The sequence below is a fragment of the Callorhinus ursinus genome, unplaced genomic scaffold, assembly GCF_003265705.2.
Source record: "Callorhinus ursinus isolate GAN/ISIS: 27379988/994484 unplaced genomic scaffold, GSC_fseal_2.0 scaffold5, whole genome shotgun sequence".
In the NCBI taxonomy this organism is placed as follows: domain Eukaryota; kingdom Metazoa; phylum Chordata; class Mammalia; order Carnivora; family Otariidae; genus Callorhinus; species Callorhinus ursinus.
The window spans coordinates 45,533,999-45,558,214 of NW_027397067.1; the positions used below are offsets into that span (position 1 = coordinate 45,533,999).

Genomic DNA, 24,216 nt, shown 5'->3' on the forward strand with positions numbered 1-24,216 from the left:
TTGGTGCAATTGTAAATGGGATTGAGCCTCAATTTCTCTTTCTGCTTCTTCATTATTGGTGATAGAAATGGAACATATTGATGGATTAACATCGTCGTGAAGGTAATGCTTGATTTTTATTTTTCTGTTGGTCCCTTTAAGAAAGGAACATATCTTTAGCATGCTGGTTATACTGTTAGACTGAGTGTCTTAGAATGAGAACAGCATAAAAATGATTTGTTTTACATCACAATTACTATGTTTTCCTTCTCATTTACAGTTAGTGTGTGTTTTTTTATAGTTTTTGCCTTTTATCATTGCAAATCGTAATTTAGCATACTAATTTTTATTAAAAATTTACTAGTTTTTTGTATTTCTAAATCTACAGTTTCTTCTATTGATGTTAATTCAAGAACATTGCAAAGTGTTAAAATGTAGATGATGTTATTTTTTATTTTCTAATTGGATTTTTTTAAAAGGTGGCACTGCGTGTTGAATTGTTCATTTAGTGTGATATATGTAGGTCATCTTATTCAAATTGACATTTCCTTCAGCTAAAATTTTTATTGGTAGTTACACTTAACTACTTTATACATTCTTACTGTTCAGACTATTTGCAATGTTCAGCGCTTTTATTCTGTTTATTAATATATGAATTATCCTTGGTGAAACAACCTCCACTCCTGTTGCGTTGGTGGTTTCCCTTTTTCTAGATAAAGTATTTGTAATCTTGATCAAGAGCTGTTGACAAGTTAGTAGGTTATATAGGTATTATAAATCTGTGTATATCTACTGTAATTTAAAGGAGAGTTAGAAATTGGTTATTTTGAAATAATTATTTTTGATGTGGTAGATAGGCACTCTTTCATTATAATTTATTTTTGCCTGAATGTTCCTTTAGAAGCATCTCTGCACAGCATGTAAATTTAGTAAAAGTTTAAAAAACATTATGAAATAAGATACAGTTTCCCCAGAGTCCTTTGCAGTTCTGCAAACATCCAGCAGGGATCTCCTCTACACCCAGTTTCCATCTGAGTACACTTAATGATAGTGTCTGTGATTATACTGTTGGGCATTTCATAGAATATTAGAAAGTGCCTTGAGAGAGTTCTTAGTTGACCACAGATAATCTAATATGATAAAATATACCCTTATTCATACTCTAGGAATATTTAGAGGTTGGACATTGTTTTAAAAATGTTTTAAGTGGTATTAGTAATTTATAAACTTTAGGATCCTTTAAAGGGGCCTTTTAGAGGAAATAAATTCTGAAATTGCACAGGGCCTGGAAATTCTTGGTATACAGTGTTGCTCAGAACAAGTCTTCAAAGATAATGTATGTGACTAACTTAATTTTTAAGGTTCATCATTTAAGTGTTAGAATCATTTTTTTTTCCTTTTCAATTCTGTATTTCTTGCCACTTGGTTGATAGTAGTACTTACAGGATAGTAGGTTTATCACTTTCATTTTCTTTGATAGTAATTAGGTAAGTAGGTCCTTTGAAATGCAGTTTTCTCCAAAAATATGTAATTCTAACTAATGTCTCATTTCCAAAAAATTATTTTGTTCACTTAGAACTGACTTTAGAGTAAATGATTGGACATTGTCAGTTGATGAATGATAGGGACATAATACCTTTTTGAAACCATTTGGTAGTAGTTTAATACTTTTTAAGAAATTAGTCATTAGTTTATAAGTTCATTAAATGAAAGTATTTTGTTTTGAAAATTAGTGATTGAAAATCTTAAACATGTTTCACTGTAGAACTTATCAGTTAATATAAATACTAGAGATAGGAAAGTCAGTGCTTGATGAACCTAAGGAATAAAAATTAATAAAGTTAAGTGTTAGGCTTAAGCTACTTCTGTATGTTGTTGGAAAACAGTAACTATTTTGTATCCCTGTGTGTTAGTGTTTCCTGTTTGAGATGTTTATCTTTTACCATATTGGAAATAATTGGAGCAGAAATATAATAAGTTCTCTGTAGTGTTTCATATATAATGGGATGTTGTATTGATTCTTCCTATTAAAGCAAGTATACTGTTTAGGAATTTCAGGGAATGCTTATAAAAGTTTTGAGTGTGATCTGCTCGTTTTAAGTATAAACATATGAAGAGTATGCCATGTAACAAATTTCTGGGGGTGAAAAACCTCAGCCCTAGAATTTTCACAGAAGAAAGGGAAAAGATGTAACATTTTTAGGATATATTTGGATATCCTTTTTGTATGTGCATCATGTAAGTTGAAGGCAAAATAGATTTTTATGATTTTTTTTGTTGTAATTAATGTTCTTTTAGGCATTAAATGATATTAACAGTAATTTATTAAAGTTAATTTTTACAATGTGCACAATACAGGCAGTTTATATTAATAACAAGTGTGCATTTTAGACAATAAAATACTACATGAGAATTATGTTTAGAAATAAAATGTGAAACAGAGTTAGAAGCAGTGATCTTTCATGGAAGTGAAAGAAATACTATATATTTAAATCTCTTAATTTGGATTTAGTCAGTGTTAAATTGAATAAAAGAAAATGTTGATGTTTGGGAAGTGGAAAAAGACATTGGAACATATTTCGTGTGCAGCTGTTGTAGAGCAAATTGAAACTGACGTATTTCATCCTGTGCTTATTAAAACTTTGTGAACATTTGGATCTTTTCTTTTTCTTTCAGATATTTGGTTTCCAAGCAGGACTGACATCTTTGGATTGTAGGGGATCTTACTGCTTACCTGTACCGATTATTCCCTCTTTCAGCACTGCTCTTTATGGTAAACTTCTGAAACTACCCACATGCTGGTAAGTATTATGGTAAAATGTGGTTTATGGTATTTTCATTTATTATGAAGGGGGAAAAACCCAACTGTGTCTGTCTTATGCAAGTGTGTTAGTTTTATACCAAACCTTAGAAAAATATCTGAAGTTATACTGTCTTTTACTGAAACACTAAAAATCTCTTTTTAATGCCTGAAGTGTGACTAGCTCATAGTACCTTTTGTGGTAGTGTTAAGTATTGATGGTGTACTAACTGTTAAGCCATGTTGCAACTATAGTAAACTGTTGCTGCTTCATACTGTACCAGGAACTGCAAAGGCAAATACCTTATTTTTTCCTTTTTGAGAGGATACGAAGATATTAAAAAGTTGCAAATTAATATCAAAGCCTAAGTATTTATCACCTAAATAACAATTTCATGTGTCTTCCTAGCCACTAAGAAAAGCATACCCATAACATAGATTTAGTGTTTTATATGTCTATAGTTGCTTCAATCAGAAACTGATTTTAGGCCTTATTTTCATTTGGTTTTGGGTTTCTTTATTTGGAGGTCCTGTTTCCTTAAATTGAAAGAGGAAACTTTCTTTCTATAAAGAAAGAAAGCCAATAGTTACTCATCATACCTTTTTTTTTCATTGAAAGCAAACTTTAATGTATTAAAAACAAAACTGTTTGAAGATATGAAATAAGGTTTAAACATATGAAATTAAATTCTAGTGAAGTATTTCTGCATTTTAAAATTAGGTTACTTTTACTGTTTAGAATATGTCTTTGCTTTCTCAACCTAATTAGTAAGCTTATTTTTACAGGATGTATTTTCTGTTGTTTATAAAAAGCAACATAAGTTCTAGAAAATATTCTTTAAAGTACTTCATTTGTTAAAAATATATTTCTTTAATAATATATAACTTTTAAAATGAAATTTGTATATTAAATGCTCACATCTTCAAAAAATTTGCCTTTTGATCCAGAAAATTAAAAAATAGGGAAATTGCAGTTAAGTCTTGAAATTAGTTCTTGTATAAAATGAAACCATTATTAAATGATCATTGTTAATTTCTCTTGATAAGTTTAATTTTATCCTTATTCATCGGTATTCCACATGTCGTTTATTATGTTTTATAGAGATTCACTTCTTAACTTTTTATTTGTGTATACATAGCATGTTGCATTTGAGCCAAGTTTTATATTCTGATCTACTAGGAAATACTAGGGGATATGTCTCAGTGGTATATCAATATCAACTTTAATAAATGTTTGTGAGCACTGTTATCTCAGTTATGTGCTGATTTATTTATCATTCATAACACTGAGATTTTTAGAAAAACAGTGCAATTTACTATAGAAAATACTTAGTTTTTTTAGAAAATAAGCCAAAATTTTCAAAATGAATTATAGCCGTTATATGAAAAAAAATTGAATATTTAAATAGGCAAGCCTTGGTTTAAGGCTATGTAGGGCTTACTTTAAATATTGTCAAATGTGATTTAAAATAAGTCTGCTGACATCTAAAAGAAAATATTCCATTGAAATACTAAAAGCATGAGATCACACAATGCTTGTATTTGGATGTGACTTGCTTTTTTTTTTATTTTATTATGTTAATCACCATACATTACATCATTAGTTTTTGATGTAGTGACTTGCTTTTTTGTATTTAAGGCCACTTCTGTATTATTTGAGTGATATTTTTCTATGCTTTACATGAGTATATTGCTTTGAAATAGTTTCTTTACATTATTTTCCTTAATTAATAGACCGTAAACTATAATTTATTCTTCGCAACTCTAAATTGTAAGTAATACATATAAAACTCATTAAGTTGAGATATATCTTAGTTAATGAAATGAATAAGATACCAGATAAAATGTTTCATATAGTGCTTGGATTAAATAAAAATCATATGAGAACTGAGAATTTTATTTAACTCATGTAGTGAGTGAAGATTATTTTAGTAAGGCACCCTGGTTGTGTCATTAAGTGTCAGCTCTGTTCCCAATATGGTATCTCCCTTCCTCAAATTATACAAGCTCTTTCATCTGGATTTTAAAAATCACATTCCAGTTTCTTAAAAGCACATATATGATGCTATTTATATCTATAACTATATATTTTTTCAATAATGAGAAGAGCATATTTACTATAGATCATAGCTTTTGAAACACATATACCACAATGAAAAAAAAATTTTAGTTGGTATGTTTGAGTTAGCAATGGAAATCTAGATTTTATGTAAAACAACAAAATAGTTCATACTTCTTGTTTAAAAATGTCTAAATTGATATGATTATGAAATTTGAAACTAACATATTTTAATCAGGTTTGCTAATAAATTTAAAAAAATATGTGGCTTAAGTAACATTGAGGGAAAATAAGTTATTTTTCTCCCATTTGAATGTTCATGCTAATATATTTTAGCCTTAATGAGCAAGCTAATACTAAACTCCAGTTTCTTGTGATTTATTTTTTTTCAAAATATTTTGGTCATATTTTATCTTTCATTCTGTATTACACACTCTCCAAACATAAAAATATAAATATTTCAAAACATTTTTTTCTTCATTGCTTTACAAGTTAACTTATTCTTTTAGTTCCTTAGAACAGGACTGAAATATGTAGGGTATAATGGAAAAGACAGGGACAGTAATATTTAATGACGGAGATCTTGAGCAATTCAAATTTTAATTTTCCTCCTTTTTTAGTAAGGGGATGTTTAAAAGTGGACAATAAAAGTGTTGGTTAAAGGGAAACAAAGTATAACTTTTGTTATTACTAGTAGGAATAACCTTGGTCTCCTGTAGACAGTTTTTAAAAAAATTTCTGTAGTAGTAATGCTTTTAGGTTTCTAGATATATTCTTGGCGTTAACCTTTTTTTTTTTTCAGAACAGAGAAACTATAATAAATATGTCCTCTCTATTTCTAAACTTTTTAATTGAAATATTAATATTTTATAGAAAAGTATACATATTGTATTTGATAAGTGAATTGGACATTTGGTAACTAGCAGAAAGATTAAGAAACAGAATAACATCAGCATCTCAGAAGCCTCTCTTACTTACCCTCCTGCAAGGTTAACCATTATCCTGATTTCTTTTAACATAGATTAGTTTTGTCTGTTCTTGGACTTAAATAGAACCAGTTGTCCATAGTCTCCTTTTTGACTGGCTTCTATCACTCAACATGTTTGTGAGATTCATTGATATGGTAGAATGTAGTTTTTAGATTGTTTGCTTTTTGTCACTTTTTGTATTACATGAACATTGATGATTTGGCCATTCTTGATCTGAAATTTTATTTTAATTTATTTTTAAAAAATATATTTTTATTTATTAGAGAGAGAGAGAGAGAGCGCGCATTCACAAGCAGAGGGGAGTAGCAGAGGGAGAGGTAGAAGCAGGCTCCCTGCTGATGTGGGGCTGGATCCCAGGACCCTGGGATCATGACCTGAGCCGAAGACAGACATTTAACCAACTGAGCCACCCAGGTGCCCCTTGATCTGCAATTTTAATTGAAAAATAAGTACCTAAAGTATGTATTTATTTTTTATTCCTGTGCCATTTTCCCTTTTCCTTAAGAAGCTTCAATTATATTAGAGGAGATTAGATGTCATTCATAAATATTTTTTGATTTTCTGTATTTTGATAGGCATTGTGCTACATGTTGGGATTGGGAAAAGAATACAGTAGAATGCAGTGAGGGCAAGAGATATCCCCTGAGCATGACAACTTACAGTCTAGTGAGAGAGGACACTAGACACATAAAACAATTGTCCTTAAATGGCAAAATTTGAGGCTTAAGAAAAATGTCCTGTTAGTTTAAAGAAAGTAGAAAATTTCCCTGGGATGTCATGGTTGGCTTCATAGAAGTGGCAGTAGAATTTGGGTTTTACTGGTTGAATTGGGTATATATCCAGACATGAGGAGGTTGGTTTTGGGGTGTGGAGGCTTCTAGGGGGATAATACTGTCTCAACAAAGTCAGGGTTGCTCTATTGGATCTGTGAATGAATACCATGGAGAGGAATTTGGAAGGCTACTTTTGGGCCTAGACTTTTATGTGATTAAGGATGTCTGAGTTTAATATGAATACTTAAAAGTTAAGCCAGCTAATCATATATTCATTAACCCAGTTTCTTCTTCATCAGGCTTGTAATACTGCAATTATACTATAGTCTCAAATTCACTTTCTCCTATAATTGAGGGTTCAAAAATGTGATCTCATTTATAGATAGACAATGCAACATACTTTGGAAGTTCAGAGAAAAATTACTTTGGCTTAGGAAGTCCTGGAGAACACGAAGATGGTAACTTGTAAGGAGGTTATTAAAGAATGCATAGGATATGAAAGAAAATACTTTTTAATGCAGTATTCAGTATTTAGTTTAACAAGTTTTCATAACAATCCTGTGAGCTAACATGATATTCTCTTATAAAACTAAAATTCAGGGAAGTTACAGAAATTGTCCAAAGTCACACAGTGGCTGGGCAAGGGTTCTCATGGAAGGTTATCTGATTCTAAAGTCTTTGATCCCTTTCTTACCTGAAGGACTGAAGATGTACATTATCTTTTGTTAATCATCATCAAAGGCTCAGCGTGCTTTTTGCCTTGTAGGAAAGTGGATTTCCATGTATTGAGAGGGTAGTTGAGATAGTACAGCTAATAAATCTGAACTCTCCTAGTATCTCCTAATATATAGGTAACAGTATATAGATACTGTGATGATCTCATAGAATTATAGTTAATAGGGTTACGTGGAATCTTGGGCATTATCTTAGTTTCTGACTCTATGACACAGCTTTGATTTATAGTTGTCTGTCATGGGTTGAACATTTTATTCAGAGGGACTTAGCTGCTTTGTGAGGTAACCAGATTCATTTTTGGGCAGCTCTAGAGTTCTTTCTTTTACTGTTCATGTTTCTTCTCTTTCCTAATTATTGCTTATATGTCATGAGTCATTTTTATAGTCCTAGGAATGTGGGAAAACACATTTATTTACAAGATTGAGGGATCCCTCTAAGTACCCATTCCTTATTTAGCACAGTAACAGACGGGTTGGTTTTGATTAATGAAGTTATTGAGCAGTTCATTTGTTTGAGGAATATGTTTCTATGGACTCCATTTCTGAGTTCAGTGTTAATTAAGAAGTACAGGATTTGGTGGTGGTAGTGGGCTCATGGTAATTGACATGGTGTCTAAAGGAGAAATGAGCAGATACTGATCCTTTTGCCTCCCTGAAATGGAAACTGATGCAGCCATTTTCCCATGCTAGCTCAGAATAACACTAGAATAACTTTAATGGAAGGTAGGCCCTTCAAGTCTAAAAAAAATGCCAATATTTATTTATCAGCAAACGTAGAGAATAAGTAACCCACCCTACAAGGTTCAAAAGGAGGTTTGCTCAACTGCCTTGTCCTTTATAATACTACAGTTAGAGAACATGGAGTTGAGTGTTTTAAATGCCTCTGGAGATAGAGCTTTTTAATTTCCTTTTTTCCAGAGCTATGATTATTTTCATCTGTCTGCTTTTGTGATAAACATTTTTTTTAATAGAATGTCTTTTTTATTTATTATTTTCTTATGTTAATCACCATACATTACATCATTAGTTTTTGATGTAGTGTTCCATGATTCATTGTTTGCTTATAACACCCAGTGCTCCATGCAGTACGTGCCCTCTTTAATACCCATCACCAGGCTAACCCATCCCCCCACACCCTCCCCTCTAGAACCCTCAGTTTGTTTCTCAGAGTCCGTAGTCTCTCATGGTTCGTCTTCCCCTCCGATTTCCCCCCCTTCATTTTTCCCTTCCTACTGTCGTCGTCTTTTTTTTTTTTTTTTAACATATAATGTATTATTTGTTTCAGGGGTCTCGGCCTTTTGGCTAAGATCAGGTGTAGTATCTGTCCTTATCAGTTTAATATCTGATACGTCCTCTATCCGAGGACAATATATTAAATGGGTTTTTGGAGCCAAGAGATGGAATAGGAGCTTGCTCCGTCCACTCTGCGCATCGACCTGGTATTGCCAGTACTTTAACAGAATGTCTTAAAACTGGTAAGACTTAACTGGGATGCTAATTCTTTTATCTCTACTTGAGTGGCAGCAGCCTGATTGTCAGCTTTGGTTCTTAACCAACTGAGCCACCCAGGCGCCCCAAGTCAGCTTTGGTTCTTGCATCTGGAATGTGCTTTCATGGAATGTTTTGAACTGAAAAGAAACCCTTTCATCATCTCTTACAATCTTTTCATTTCAAAGATGAAAAAACTGAGTCCCAGAGAGTTCAAATTACTTAACCGAAGAGCACACAGTTAATATCAATGCCTCAATTTGATCATTTTCTTTTTCTTTTTTTTTTTTTAATCCTCATTTTCTTGGTTCAGGGCTCCTTCAAACTGTATCACACTGCTTAAAAATTATTACTACTATTTAATTTTTTAATGATAAAAGATGCAAAACATAAAATTTACCATTTTAACCATTTTTAAGTGTATAATTCAATGGCATTAAGTATCTTCAGATTGTGCTATCACCCCTGTTCATCTCCATAAATTTTATATTCTGTACCCATTAAAACAATAACTTCCCATTACTTTGAGCTCTTGATAACTACTGTTCTACTTTGTATGGATTTGACTGTTCTGGGTACCTCATGTAAGCTTAATCATTCAGTATTTGTCCTTTTGTGTCTGGCTTATTTCACTTAGCATAAAGTTTTCAAGATTCATCCATGCTGTAGCATATGTGAGAATTTTTTATTCCCTCCCTCACATACTCCTTCCTTCCCTCCTTCTCTCCCTTCCTTTCTTTCCTTCCTAATTCATTCCATTTTAAGATTGAAAAATTCCTTTGTATGTATATGCTTTATTCGTTCAACTCAGTGGACATTTGGGTTGTTTCCACCTTTTAGCAATTGAAAATGGCTTTGAACATGGGTGTACAGATATTTGTTTGAGTATCTGTTTTCAGTTCTTTTGGGTTTATACCTAGAGGCGGAATTCCTGGGTCATATGATAATTCTGTGTTTAATTTTATGAGAAACTGCCACTCTGTTTTCCATAGTGGCTGTACCATTTTACATTCTCACTAACAATGCACAAGGGTTCCAATTTCTCTATATCTTTACCAACACTTGTTATTTTAGGTTTTTTGATAATAGTCATCCTAAAGAATATGAAATGGTATTTCATGGTAGTTTTGATTTGTATTTCTCTAACAATTAGTGATGTTAACCATCTTTTCAATTGCTTATTGATCATTTGTATATCTTCTTTGGGGGAATATATATTCAAGTTCTTTTCTCATATTTAAATCGGATTATTTTTGCTGTTGAGTTGTATGTGTTCCTTATGAATTCTGCATACTAAATTTTTATTGTAGGGGCGCCTGGGTGGCTCAGTCAGTTAAGTGGCTGCCTTCGGCTCAGGTCAGGATCCCAGGTCCTGGGATCGAGCCCCACATCGGGCTCCCTGCTCAGCGGGAAGTCTGCTTCTCCCTCTTCCTCTGCCTCTCCCCTTGCTTGTGAACTCTTTCTCTCTTTCTCTGTCAAATAAATAAATAAATTCTTTAAAAAAAATTTTTATTGTATATGTGATTTGCAAATTTTTCTCCAACTCTATGGGAAAACGTTTTTTAATGTTAAGATTCTATCTTAATATAACTCCCAAGCCAGAAGCTTAGTTTACATCTTTTATTAAATCTTTTGCTTTTTGTTTTAAAAAGTTATTATTTACATTTGACCCAGTTTTTCTTAAAAATTGGTATAACTTGAGCATGTAAAAAGTGATCAATTGTGTCTTTGGAATAGCTGTACTTTGGGGAGGAGGAGAAAGATAAATTAGACTTCTTGGGGTTGTTCACAAGTTTATCTTCCCTAGTTTTTCTCTTAACACAGGGAGAGCTAACTTAGATCGTTTTTCTGCAGAAAGATTTTATAACTTTCTACAGTAAAGGGAGATCTTTTCTTGTCTTCTCTTAGAAAAACATGTTTTAAAGATAGTTGACAGTTAATTTCTTTAAAAACTTACAGTGCTTGACAGTCTATACGTTATAGACAAGTTTAACAATACTGAGTAGAATGAAGGTAAATGAAGATTAAAGATTAAAGCAAATGGGTTTTCATCTGGTTATTTTATTCAGGATAGGCTTTAGGAGGACATAGGTTTCAGAACCAGTAGGAAGATTGGGATCTTTGTCCCTATTTTAAAATGAAATCGGAGGGAGAGATGAACCATGAGAGACTATGGACTCTGATAAACAAGTTGAGGGTTTTAGAGGGCAGGGAGGTGGAGGGATGGGTTAGCCCGGTGATGGGTATTAAGGAGGGCACGTACTGCATGGAGCACTGGGTATTATACGAAAACAATGAATCGTGGATCACTACATCAAAAACTAATGATGTATTGTATGGTGACTAACATAACATAATTAAATAAATAAATATCAATAAAAGAAAAAATAAAATGAATTTGTAAACACCTCATGGTTCCCATACATCTGGGCTGACATATATGTGTATATGTGTGTATATATATGTTGTGTGTGTGTGTATATATGTACATATGTTTGTCATGTTTTAAAATTCATATGCATACTGGTTTTATCACCTTTTTATTAGCAGTAGTGCTTGTTAATTATTGGAAAACAATTTTTTTTAAAGAGGTAATATTAAGGGAATCCAAAATTTTTGTAAGCATTATTCATTAAAAAGATACTATCACAGGCCTCGTGCTCACTGTTATTCTGTTTGAAATCTAAGAGAATACTGAAATATAGCTCTTTGAGGTATTACTAAGTAGTAAATTAATTCAACCAAAGCACTTAATGTTCTGATTATGAGATTATTTCTCTAATGATAGATGTTAACATTAATTTTAACAATCTGGTGAAAGAGAATGTATTTTAACAAATCCAAGCAGATAAAACACCGTTCTGGGTATGGTCACGTAGTTAGACATTTCAGGGTAGACTGAGATTTATATAAATCCAGCATTGTTTGCTTTTTAGCTCTGTCAGATCCTCTTGAAATTCAGGACATACATTGCTGGCGCAGGTTTCTGCTTTAAATGCAGATGAATCAGGGTTTGATTCATTCATCGAAGTAAGATTCAAACTCATCAAAATATGTGCATGACTTCTGAAATCATGTTTCTACACAATGGCTCTGTAGTTCTTAAGAATATAGATCTTTTAAAGAAGCTTAGAGCAGTTGAGAATGAGAAATACAGCAATCTTCATTTGTCTTTGGCTCAATTCTTTTATCCATTTCATATCCAAACTTGAATTTCTGCGTATTTAGAAATGGGTAGGCATGATCACAATGAAAATATACTATCCTGATAAATTTCTCCATTACATCATATGGTAAATTTGATTTGGGAAGTATATAGTACAAACTGTTCTCATACCAGTTTTCTCTTTTGATTTGGATAGCTTGTTGAAATAGTTCCCCTCCCCTTCTGTATTACATTAACTCCCTTTGTAGCAAATTAGCTCAGTTTCCATCAAACTTCTGAAAGCAAGTGACTAGGTCTTACTAGTACTATCTACTGAGGTGTAATAGTTTTATTTGAGCTGTAATCTCAGGTCAGGCATACAACAATGTGGACCACATGCCAGATGGCTCTGTGCATGATACAACTTGGTCTTCTATCTTACAGGATTTTGTGTGTATGACTTGGGGTATGCTTGCATGGTCTTGTTAACCTAATCATCTTTCTATTAATTAAGCATTTCCTTGCATATTTCTTAGACCTTTTCTTTGTTTTGCTCATGCATTCTGTTTTTGTCCTCTACTAACTTTTTCATGATTAATGCTTTTGTATCCTTATCTGGATGATTAAAACAGGGAAGGATAACCATAACAGACAGGGTACATATTTTCTTCAATTTTGTGAAAAGTGTTCCCAGTCAGTTTCAATTTTTTGTTTTTTAAACTCTAGTGAGTTTTTCCACTGTTTGCCTTTTTGCACACTTGATATTGTTCTTTGTTCATTCATTCTGGTCTGTTTCACAGATAGGTGATGAATGCCCACTATGTGCCGGATATTCTTCATGACCCTGGCTAGAGAAGAAAAAAATTGGCAAGATACCTGCCCTTATGGGGTTATTTAAAGGAATTTTAAAATGGGAAAAATTGGTTTAAGAGGCAGTGTAGATTGTCTTTTACAATCCAATTATATAAAATTATCCTTTTTGCTATCTTCAGCCTTGGAAGGAGATTTTTACATAGTTTATTGTTTGTTTGTTTTTGATCTTAATTCCAGTGTAGTTAACATACAGTGTTATATTAGTTTCAGGTACATACATAGCTTTTGATTGCATAATATTTTTGAACTAGTTTGCTTTTCTTTTCTTGTTAGTGATTCCTATTTGAACTGAAAACCATTTAGTGGTGGAGCAACCAGTAATAGGAGGTAAAATACAAGTTCCTACAGATAAATGAAAATTCATTGAATATGTCAGTTAAATATATCATTGTTTTATTTTCCAGCTTTTTGCAAACATTCTGCAGTTATTTATGGTTTTGTAGAGTATACTTGCTAATTCTGGATTTTAGCTTTTCCAAAAATTTGATTTTTTTTTTCAGTTGTTATCTTCACATGTATTACAATCTCCAATATTTATAGATGTCAACATATATTAGAGCCTTTGAAATCTATTTGTAAATACACATATTTTAAGTTTGTATCCTTGCATTATACTCTTAATATCCATTTTTATACATTATAATGTATAGTGTGAGTAAAACTCAGAAATATGTAAACTCTTTGTAATTAAAAGTTTTTTTATTGTAAAGTTTTTATGTATAGTCATGAAAAGATAGGTTCTCTTTGATTATAAATTACTGAGATTAATTTTGGGGGGCAACACTCAAAATGTATCATTACTTTGTAATCAAGTCTCATTCTGATAATTACTTTTTATATTCATTGAGAAATAGTTATATCTAATTTGGATATAATTTATTAAAAATTCGTGAACAGATTTATTTTTCAACATATGTAAGCAAGTAGTATGTGAGAAATTGATGGGGAACTTTTAATACCAAATTAATATTAATAATAATAGCATATATGTGCCATGAATAGTGCTAAGAGTCTTATATGCAGTATCTCATTTAATCTTCATGAAAATGAAAAAGAAAGAGAAATTTCTCAAAATATTTTTATTTTTATAGAATCCCTGTGAGTAAAGAAAAAGGAAAACTATTTAGAGGTTTGGCTACACCCGAAAATATAATTATAGCAAGCTTTCATAGTACTTTAGAGTTGTGTAGTATGTGGTTTATAAAGTTCTCTGTAATGGATTATTATATGAATTATACTCCTGTTTTCATTAACTTAGTTCTCATTTTAAAAACAGTATAGTTTAAATATAGCAAAGTTCAGCAATTTTATGTGTACAGATATATACAGTCAGCCACCAAATTTCTTTCTTGTCTATTTGCAGTCAGCCCTTTTTTCTCTCCCTACACTGGGTCAAATTTTTGAGGAGGGCAGTTCGCTCGTGAAAAGAGATAATGCCTATCTTGATTCAGGGAATGACTGATTAGCTTGTTAGCTGGCAAACCCACTGTTTCTTGCTTTGTTGTTCCATTCTTCACCCAAACTCATCAGACAACTGATTCTTTTCACTAGGGCTTCTGGGATTTCTCTAGCACACTGCTGCCAGACTGAGGCTCATAGCATTTTCAGTTGCATAATAAAAGATTTTGTACATAGATTTCATACATTCATAAATGAAAGCATTTGTAATTAATAAAGTGTAGATTCACTTCTGTTCTCTATGTCTCAACTCCCCAAAAGAGCCATAAATATAATATATATGGATTTATACAATGAAACTACTCTTTCTGATATAAACAAACTGGTAGTTCAGACTTATTAAATAGTAAGTTTTTACATGTACATACACATTCACATATTTTCATTTCATTGAGTGTCTTTAGGAAGGTTTTTTTTAAAAGCATAGTTTAAAGAGAATAATAAAAATGAAAAAGAGAGGGGCGCCTGGGTGGCTCAGTCACTTAAGTATTTGCCTTTAGCTCAGGTCATGATCCCAGAGTCCTGGGATCAAGCCCCAGTTTGGGGCTCCCTGCTCAGCAGGGAGTCTGCTTCTCCCTCTGCACCTTTCCCTGCCCCTCCTCCTGCTCATGCTCTCTCTCTCAAGTAAATAAAATCTTTAAAAAAAAAATAGAAAAAGATATGTAATTTTAACATGTGAGATATCATAGGACTCTTTTAAGTGACAACAAGCATAATAGTCTAACTCTTTAACAAGATTAAAACTTTTAAAAAACTTATTTTACTATTGTCTGTGTATTTTAATTTGATTAATTTACGGCCTTGTATTTGTATCAAGGTGAAAATTTGACCTAAATTGCATTTGCAGTCTGAACTACCAGTTTGTTCATATCAGAAAGAGTAGTTTCACTGTATATAGATTTATGGCTCTTTTGGGAGTTGAAAAATAGAGAATAGAAGTGAATCTAGATTTTATTAATTATGAATGTTTTCCCCCAGATATGTCATTGATTTTTCTGTAAATTTGTCTTGAATGAATGATTTTTAATAACACATTTTAAAATAAAATGCCTCTTAAGTAATCTTTATATGAAGAATAGTCCAGAATCTTAAATTTAATAAAATAACATGATTGGTTCTGAGCATGTTTTCATCAGATGTTCTATTTGTCTCTTTCTAAGTACTAACTTTTAAGTCTCTGCTTGTGCTGTTTTGGGATTTAGTTTGGTTGATTTCAGCACTTGGCAATATTTTAGCTACAGTTTTCAATTATGAAATTATAAATCCTGTCATTGTATTACTAATGATTTTATATTTTGCTAATAAAGTACATTTACTTAGAATATTAATGCATTATTGTTTTAAATTTCCCTTGAAAGAACAATTTTTTATGTTAACTCCTCTCAATTTTTATATTTTGTCATGTTGTGGTTCTGATTTTATATAATGTGTTTAAGTAAATGACCAGTTGAAAAATACCTTATTTTATAGTTCTTGAGTGTGTTTGTGGGGGATGGGGTGGGGAAGATTAAAAAGACATGAAAAACACTACTGTAGGTAAATAACATCTGTCTTTATATCAGAGTTTTCTCTTTGATTTTTTTAAGTAAGCGCATGAAGAGCATGCAACACATGTTAACAACCAGAGAGTGTTGGTCCAATGAGAACAGAAGGTTTTCTTTGATTTTCCTGTTGGAAAACTTGATATTTTCCACATGCAATTTTATGATCAGTTGGGTGTGAAGTTGTATAGGCAAATATGATTCGTCTCTTGTTAAAAGTTTTAAACTTAGTAAAATAGTTTGTTTAGTGGTACCCAAATGAACATTTATAATTCATTCTTACATTATTGACTTTAAATTTGATTTTTTGGATATTGGAGAATATTATTACAAGACTTAAATCTTTTTCTATGAGAAGAATTATGCTAGCTGTTCCCCCGTATTTGGTTTTGTCTATGTACAACAGCAGGAGAATATTATCTTGTGACAACATTTTATTCTAGTGACAGTATCTTTGAAATACGTCTGTGTTTCATTATTTTTGGGAACTGAAACTTAAGAGTATATTCAAAAGAATTCTAAGTTATTAGTATATTAAAAGGGAAATGTTTTGGTTAGAAATCACTCAATTTAGCTTAAGGGTTTTTTTTTATCATTGCCTCTAAATTTCTTAACTGTGTTTGATTTAATCTCTTTTTATATATTAATTTGAAATTTAGGAACAAATAATCATTGGAGGTCCTCATATGCAAAAGATCGTATAGTGCATACCTAGTGGCAGAAGATAATCTCTAAGAACAGCATGATAATGCTCTTGTATAGCATTTGTACTTCACTAATTCCACTATATGCAGGGATTTATTTGAACCTCACAATAGACAAGTTATCTGTTTTTTATTTTATGGATGTGGAAATGAAGGATTAGGGAAGGTGATATGGTGGATCTAGAGAGAGAAGTCCCTGGTTCTAGACATCTTTTAATTAGTGATGCAGCCACCAATAGCATGTTGGTGACTATTAGCAAGTTCTCAATAATAACTTTGTGTTCTTTTTTATGATTTATAACTTTAAAAAAATTGCCAGTTTCCTAGATAAATCTGTTAATACTTAGCTTTTTTCAAGTTTCATCTGATTAATGACTCATTTATTTGTTTTAAAAATAATATTTTGGCACCTATCATTTGAAAACTTGTGTTGTAGACCCTGGAGTCCCATTATGAATAAGATGCAGTCTTCGCTTTTTCTTTCTTGATTATCTAAGTATTTAGAGAGGTTTTTTTTTCTTAAGGTTTCAAGTTTTTAAAAAAATTCTAGTTAATATATAGGATGATATTGGTTTCAGGAGTAGAATTTAGTGATTCATCACTTACATATAACACCCAGTGCTCATCACAGGCACCCTCCTTATCACCCATCCCCCACTTAGCCCATTCCCCTGCCCACCTCCCCTCCAGCATCCCTCAGTTCTCTATGTTTGAGTCTCTTTTATGGTTTGCCTCCCTCTCTCTTATTTTTTTCTTTCTCCTATGTTCATCTGTTTTGTTTCTTAAATTCCACATATGAGTGAAATCATAGGGTATTTGTCTTTATCTGACTGACTTATTTTACTTCACATAATACTCTCTAGCTACATCTACGTTGCAAATGGCAAGATTTCATTCTTGTTGATGGCTGAGTAATATTCCACTGTGTATCTATACCATATTTTTATCCATTTACCAGTTGATGGACATTTGGGCTCTTTCCATACTTTGGCTATTGTTGATAGTGCTGCTATAAACATCAGGGTGCATATGCCCCTTTGAATCAGTATTTTTGTATCCTTTGGGTAAATACCTAGTAATGCAATTGTTAGATTGTAGGGTAGTTCTCTTTTTAACTTTTTGAGGAGCTTTCATACTGTTTTCCAGAGTGCCTGCACCAGTTTATATTCCCAACAACAGTGTAAGAGGGCTCCCCTATCTCCACATCTTTGTCAACATTTGTTGTTTCCTGTGTTGTTAACTTTACCCATTCTGACAGGTCTGAGGTGATATCTCATTGTAGTTTTGATTTGTATTTCCCTGATGATGAGTGATGTTGAGCATCTTTTCATGGGTCTTAATCACCAGCTAACCCTTATACATCTGTAGCCAGGTTTGTTTGATTGACTTGTTTTTGGAAGATAATTGTAATTACTTCCTCCTCCAGCCTAAAATACTTTGCTTCTCATAGCTTTTACAGTAAAGATTAAAATCTTTGAAACATTCTGCAATGTCCTCCGTGATCTAGCCCCTTCTTGGCTATCTATGTTCATCTGAATATTTTCCTCCTTAGCCCCTTCCACGTTTTGCCTTTTTCAGTTTCTTTTTTCAGCCAGGTTTTTCACCATATTGTTTCACTAGTCAATAGCCTAAACAGCTTTTACTTACCCCAAAGGTATTGGAAATTGACACTTTCCTCTGACGAGGTTACATCCCCCTAATATATTCCTTCATGGGATATTGTTTCTGTTTTTCACTGCACTTTTCATAGAAGTGATTTTTACACTGGGTTGTGTGATTATTTAACAGCTTTCCTTTCTTTTTACTTAAACTCCATAAGGACCATCTTTTTCTATAGAGGACATTTATCTTTAAAACCTTGAATCTATTGTAGATAGAAAATAAATACTTATTGACATGCAGCTGGTAATTTCTTCACTGATTTCATTTTTTTTTTTTTTTGGTTGTCTGATTGATGAGGTTTTAGATTGTAAGTGTTCTTGACAACCAAGTCTGTCTCCTGTTTACTTACATATGTGTAAAATGTGCTCTTGGTCAAAGGAAAAAACCAGAGACTTTAATTACTGAACTTGAACTAAAATTTTAGTGATTTTTCTAATCAGAATTCTCAAGGTTGTGTTTGAATGTTATTACAAACAAAATATATTCTATAAACACACTTCCCTTCTCTTTTTTCCTGAGTAGACATTTGACTTAAGTAAGTGAATTGTTTATATTGAATAACTTGTCTAGGAGATGAGAAAAATGAAGGAACGTTTTGCTCCTTTTGTATTTTGTTTGCTACCATCCATAGTTCATTGTACAATATTGGACATTGTATATTATAATAATCAGAAATTGATTATATTTTTATCTTAGTGATAAGTTTTACTTTTTCTTTTATCTAATATTTAAATTGGAGTAATAGTTTAGAAATTTGAAAAATGGTGAACGTTTTGTATCTAAATATAACAAGATATAATTTGCATTTTATAGTTATTTGCAAATGCTACAGTCATTGTGATTAAAAAATATAATATTGGTGAGGATATTGTAAAAGGGGTATTCTGATACACTGCTGATGAATGTGAAACTGGGTTCAAACTATTATGAAGCGTGCATTAAAAAGATCACTGTAGAAGTGTGTGTACTAATGTAGAAAGGGTTTATCTCTGAGAATGTCGTTTAGTCATAAAAAGCAGACTATAGACAGACCCATACACACAACACACACACACACACACACACACACACACACACACAAACACACAAACACATCCCTTAAATTTTAAGTGTATATGAATGCATTAAATCAAAAGAGGTCTGTAGTTGTGTATGCTAGACTTATAACAAGTAGTTTGTATTGGGTTGAAGTGGAATCAGAAGGAAAGAGGAGCTTTAACCTTTCATTTTACCTACTATTTAATTTAAAATATTTTTTTTCTTTTCATTGAGTATTGATGTATTGTGTAAGGTAAATAGTCATTGAATACAGAACTAAATACAAATTTCTGAGCTTTTTAAACTGCTTTATTTCTAAGTTGAGTTAGTGAAGTTTTGTACTCATTTTGTTTTGGAAAAAGTGATCTAATCTTATTTTACTGTACAGGATATGAGTAATAACAAAAATACATTTTTGGAACCAATTTGTAGGTTCAAACTTTGCATTTGGGGACTCTGTATAAATCTTTAGATCCAGCTGTTGCTGAGGATATTCTTTCAGTTGCTATGAGGTGTGTTGATTTTAAGAGGATGGCTGTTCCTCAAGTGTACATATGGCAAAAATTTTACCTATGAACATGAATGGATTGTTTTAATTCCTTTACATCGAATAGTAAAAACTATTTCCACGTTCCTTATTTAAAATTTTGAAGGTAGAATTTTCATTAAAGAAATGTCAGATTGGTCCAGAAATTTCATCAGCTCTGTATTATAATTTGTCAGCAGATGGTATAAGCAGAATCTTTTAAAGTATTCATTAATTAGGGCATATTCATTTTCAGTCTTTGCTACTACACAATCAAGACCTACTTGTTTCTATTTCCCTAAATTTATCCTGGAGTTTGTCCAAGTTGAGTTTTAATGAGTTGTTTATTCCACTAGTTACATTAGGATTTATTTTTCCCTAGAGAGTAATGTTTGAATTGATAGTTTTTAAACCTATTCTGTAAAGTGAACATATGTTCAGACTAGCACTTCTGTGATATGTGAAATAGGCATTTGTTAAATAATTTTTTCATCAATTTAAGTGTTAAAAAGTTGGTTTAGTGATTTTTTTAAGTAATTCCAGAATTTCTTAGATATTTTTCATATGAACTTGATTGAACTTTTTTTTAAAGAAATTAAATAAATCTGTAGTGGCATAAACCACAAGGAAAATTTTATTGTGCATATTCACTACATTTTAATGAGCCTCCCAAATAGCATAAATAAAGTTGTAAAAGCCATTGATCTGTTAAGAAATTTCTGAAGCAAATGTGGTATGATGTTATGGTTAGACAAATTGGGTTGGATGAAATGGAAACATGGGATTTATTATTTTTTTGTATTTGCTAACCTACTAGAAATATTTCAGAGTTGACCAAAACAAAAGGGAATGAAACCTCTCTTCATTGATACTATTACACTAACAGATACATTGTATAATATACCAACTTTTGCCAAATTATTTTTAAATAGTTCATTTTAGTTCACATGCTACTGGAGTACTTAGCAGAAGCATAATAAAATGTACTTTTATTTGTGGTCGGCTACAGCTGGAAAATAAAACCACAAAAACATGTCCTTCGTGTATGATATAATTTATTTGTTTATTATTGAATTCTGGCTTTTGTACAAAGTGAATTATTTCCTTTGATGTTAAATTGAATCTGAAGGAGAGAATTGCCCCCTACCCTTGGGTATTATTAAATGTAGAATAAATTAATCTTCTTGAATTTGCATAAGTTTAAATTTTATTCAAGTCTATGTTACACGTTTAGGAACCATTTTATATAACATAATGATGGCTTGAAAGTTAGAATACCATATATGGTAGCTTAATTTGTTATGAAAGAGTAAAGCTCACTTGTAAAAAGAATCCCAACTTCAGTTTTGCCTTATAAATGATTATTGCTGTAGTTATAAGAACATGGCTCTTCCTACACCATAGGACTTTCTATAATGTTTCTAACTGAAGCTAGAGTAGCTAATTTAATTGTACATTTTTATATTGTAGGTGTTCCAAATTTTTTCTTTACTTACTATCATTCATAACATTTTTTTTGGTCAGGAATTTTTGAGAACATAATATAGAGAGAAATACCTCTCTATTTTTAAATGCTTATTAAAAATAAAAATGATTTACAAAACGGTTGCAATGTTACGAAAACAAAAGGAACAATAATGACATGATAAATTTGTGAATTGGGTCCTTTTTGTTTTTCTTTCTATTTCTTTTGATGTCTGCTCTTTTACCTGTTTGGTTTATAGAATCTCTTATTCAGTGCATATTTGTTTCTTGGTCTGTTCATTTCAGTCCTTTGGCTTTCTGGCAGAGTGTGATCAGGATTGTGGATTGAAGGGTAAATCTAGGTAGAGCCACATATTGCTGTTACATATTTGAAAATTGTATGGATAAGGTGATATGTGTCTTATTAATGTGCGACTGTATATTTAAATTGCCTGACATGCTAATTAAGAGAGCTGGGTGATTTTCTTTTTGTTGTTTTGATATTTTTGAGTGAGAGAAAGCAATATTTACTTAGATCACTGTTCCTAGGAACAGAGTTCTGAGTACTTAAGGGAGATTTTTTTTTGTTTTAATGAGATAAAATCCACATGATACAACATTCACTATTTTAATTATTTTAAATTGTACTATTCTTTGGTTTTTAGTATTTTTACACCATTTTGCTGTCATTGTCATTATCTGATTCCAGAACATTTTCAGAACTCCAGAAAAGAAACCCTGTCTCCATGATTTTAGAAATTTCATATGAACAGAATCATACAATGTGACATTTTCTGCCTGGCTTCTCTCATTTATCATGCTTTCAACGTTTATCTGTGCTGTAGCAATTATTACTACTCCATTCCTTTTAATCGCCAAGTAATAGTCTTTTGTATGGATATATACCACATTTTGTTAATCCATTTCTTGTACCACATTTTGTTAATCCATTTCTTGGTTGGATTGTTTGGTTGGGTTGTTCAAATTTGAACTGTTGAGAATAATGCTGCTATGTACGTGCATTTATGAGTTTTTATATGAACATGATCTCAGTTCTCTTGGTGTATATGTAGAGATATTAATTCCTGGGTCATATAGTAACTCTTTATTTACTTTTTTGATGAACTGCCAGATTGTTTTGCACAGTGGCTTTAGTGTTATACATTCCTTCCTCCATTGTACGATGGTTATAATTCTTCTCCATCCTTGCCAACACTTGTTATTTTTCATTTTTTTTCCCTTTTATATAGCCATCCTAGTGGGTGTGAAGTGGCAGCTCAATATAGTTTTAATTTTCATTTCCGAAATGATGTTGAGTATTTTTTAATGTATGTATTGGCCATTTGTGTATCTTCTTTAGAGAAATGTCATTCATGTTCTAGTTCATTTGTTTTTTTTTTTTTTTTTTTTTAAAGATTTATTTGAGAGCGAGAAACAGCATGAGGGAGTGAGTGAGCATGAGCAGGGGCGAAGGGGAGAGGGAGAGGGAGAAGCAGGCCTCCCCTTGAGCAGGGAGCCTGCTGAGGGGCTCGATCCCAGGACCCTGAGATCATGACCTAAGCTGAAGGCAGACGCTTAACCGACTGAGCCACCCAGGTGCCCCTGTTCTAGTTCATTTTTAAATTGGGCTGTATATCTTTTTGTTGAGTTGTGGGTTTTTGTTTTTGTTTTTTTTGAGAATTTATTTATTTGAGTTAGAGAAGATGAGTTGGTGGAGGGGCAGAAGGAGAGGAAGAGCAAGAAGCAGACTCCCTACTGATCAGGGAGTCTGATGCGGGGTTCTGTCCCAGGACCCTGGGATCATGACCTGAGCTGAAGGCACTTAACCGACTGAGCCACCCAGGTGACCCAGTTGGGAGTTCTATACATATTCTGGACAGTAGACTCTTTTACATACATGACTTACAAATATTTTCTTCCATTTTATTATCTTTTCACTTTCTGGATAGTAGCCTTTGATACACAAAATTTTAAAATTTTGATGAGGTCCAATTTATCTTTGTCTTTTTATTGCTTTTTCTTTTGGTATGATATTTATGAAACTGTTCTTAATCTAAGATCATGAATATTTACAACTATGTTTCTAAGAGTTTATAGTTTTATTTTTTTGATCAATTTTGACTTAATTTTCATATATAGTGTAAGGTAGGGGTCCAACTTCATTCTTTTGTATTTGGATATCCATTTGTTCCAGGAGACTCTTCATTCCCTAGTGACAGATGGTGATTACACTTACTGCAATGAGTATTGAGGAATGTATAGAATTGTCAAATCATGATGTTATACACCTGAAACTAATGTAATATTGTATGTTAACTATATATCAATTAAAAAAAGAGTATTCATTCCCCATTGATTGGTCTTGACACCCTTATCAGAAATCAATTGGACATAGACATGGGCGTTTATTTCTAGACTGTCAGTTCTAGGTCACTGGTTTATATGTCTATCCTTCTGCCAGTATGACACTGTTTTGTTTATTTTTGTACTAAGTTTTGAAATTGTGAAGTGTAAGTCTTTGAACTTTGTTCTTAAGATTGTTTTGACTTTTCAGGGTTCTTTGCAAGTCCATATGAATTTTAGGATTACTTTATTCATTTAAAATAGACACCTAGGATTTTGATAGGAATTGAATTGAATCTATCAATCAGTTTGGGAAGTACTGCCATTTTAATAATCAATTTTTCAATCCATAAACATCTCTTACCATTTATTTAGATCCCTTCTTTAATTTCTTTCAACAGTGCTTTGTTGATTTCAGTGCAACAGTCTTGTACTACTTTGTTAAGTTATTCCTAAGTATTTTATTCTTTTTGTTGCTATCGTAAATGGAATTGTTTTCTTTATTTCCTGTTCAGGTTGTCATTGTAAGTGTAAATATATAACTAATTTTTGTGTAATTACCTTGTATCTTAGAACTTAGTTGAATTATTAGCTTTAACAGAGGTGTGTGTGTGCGCGCGCGCTTTAGGGTTTCCAATAT

The 24,216-nt window shown here is 32.0% G+C and overlaps 1 protein-coding gene and 1 non-coding gene across 13 annotated transcripts in view; both read left to right on the forward strand.

Annotated features, from left to right (window-relative positions):
- The window catches only part of VPS13B (vacuolar protein sorting 13 homolog B), a 746,502-nt gene that overhangs the window by 107,952 nt on the left and 614,334 nt on the right, over window positions 1–24,216 (forward strand). For all 12 annotated transcript variants that reach the window (XM_073893025.1, XM_073893022.1, XM_073893023.1 and 9 more), the window contains one exon: window positions 2,656–2,780. In XM_073893025.1, coding sequence (XP_073749126.1) covers window positions 2,656–2,780 — 125 coding nt within the window. The remainder of the gene's footprint in view (window positions 1–2,655; window positions 2,781–24,216) is intronic.
- Window positions 8,616–8,806, forward strand: LOC112823756 (U2 spliceosomal RNA). Its single transcript, XR_003208127.1, has one exon. It is a non-coding gene; the product is annotated as a U2 spliceosomal RNA (small nuclear RNA).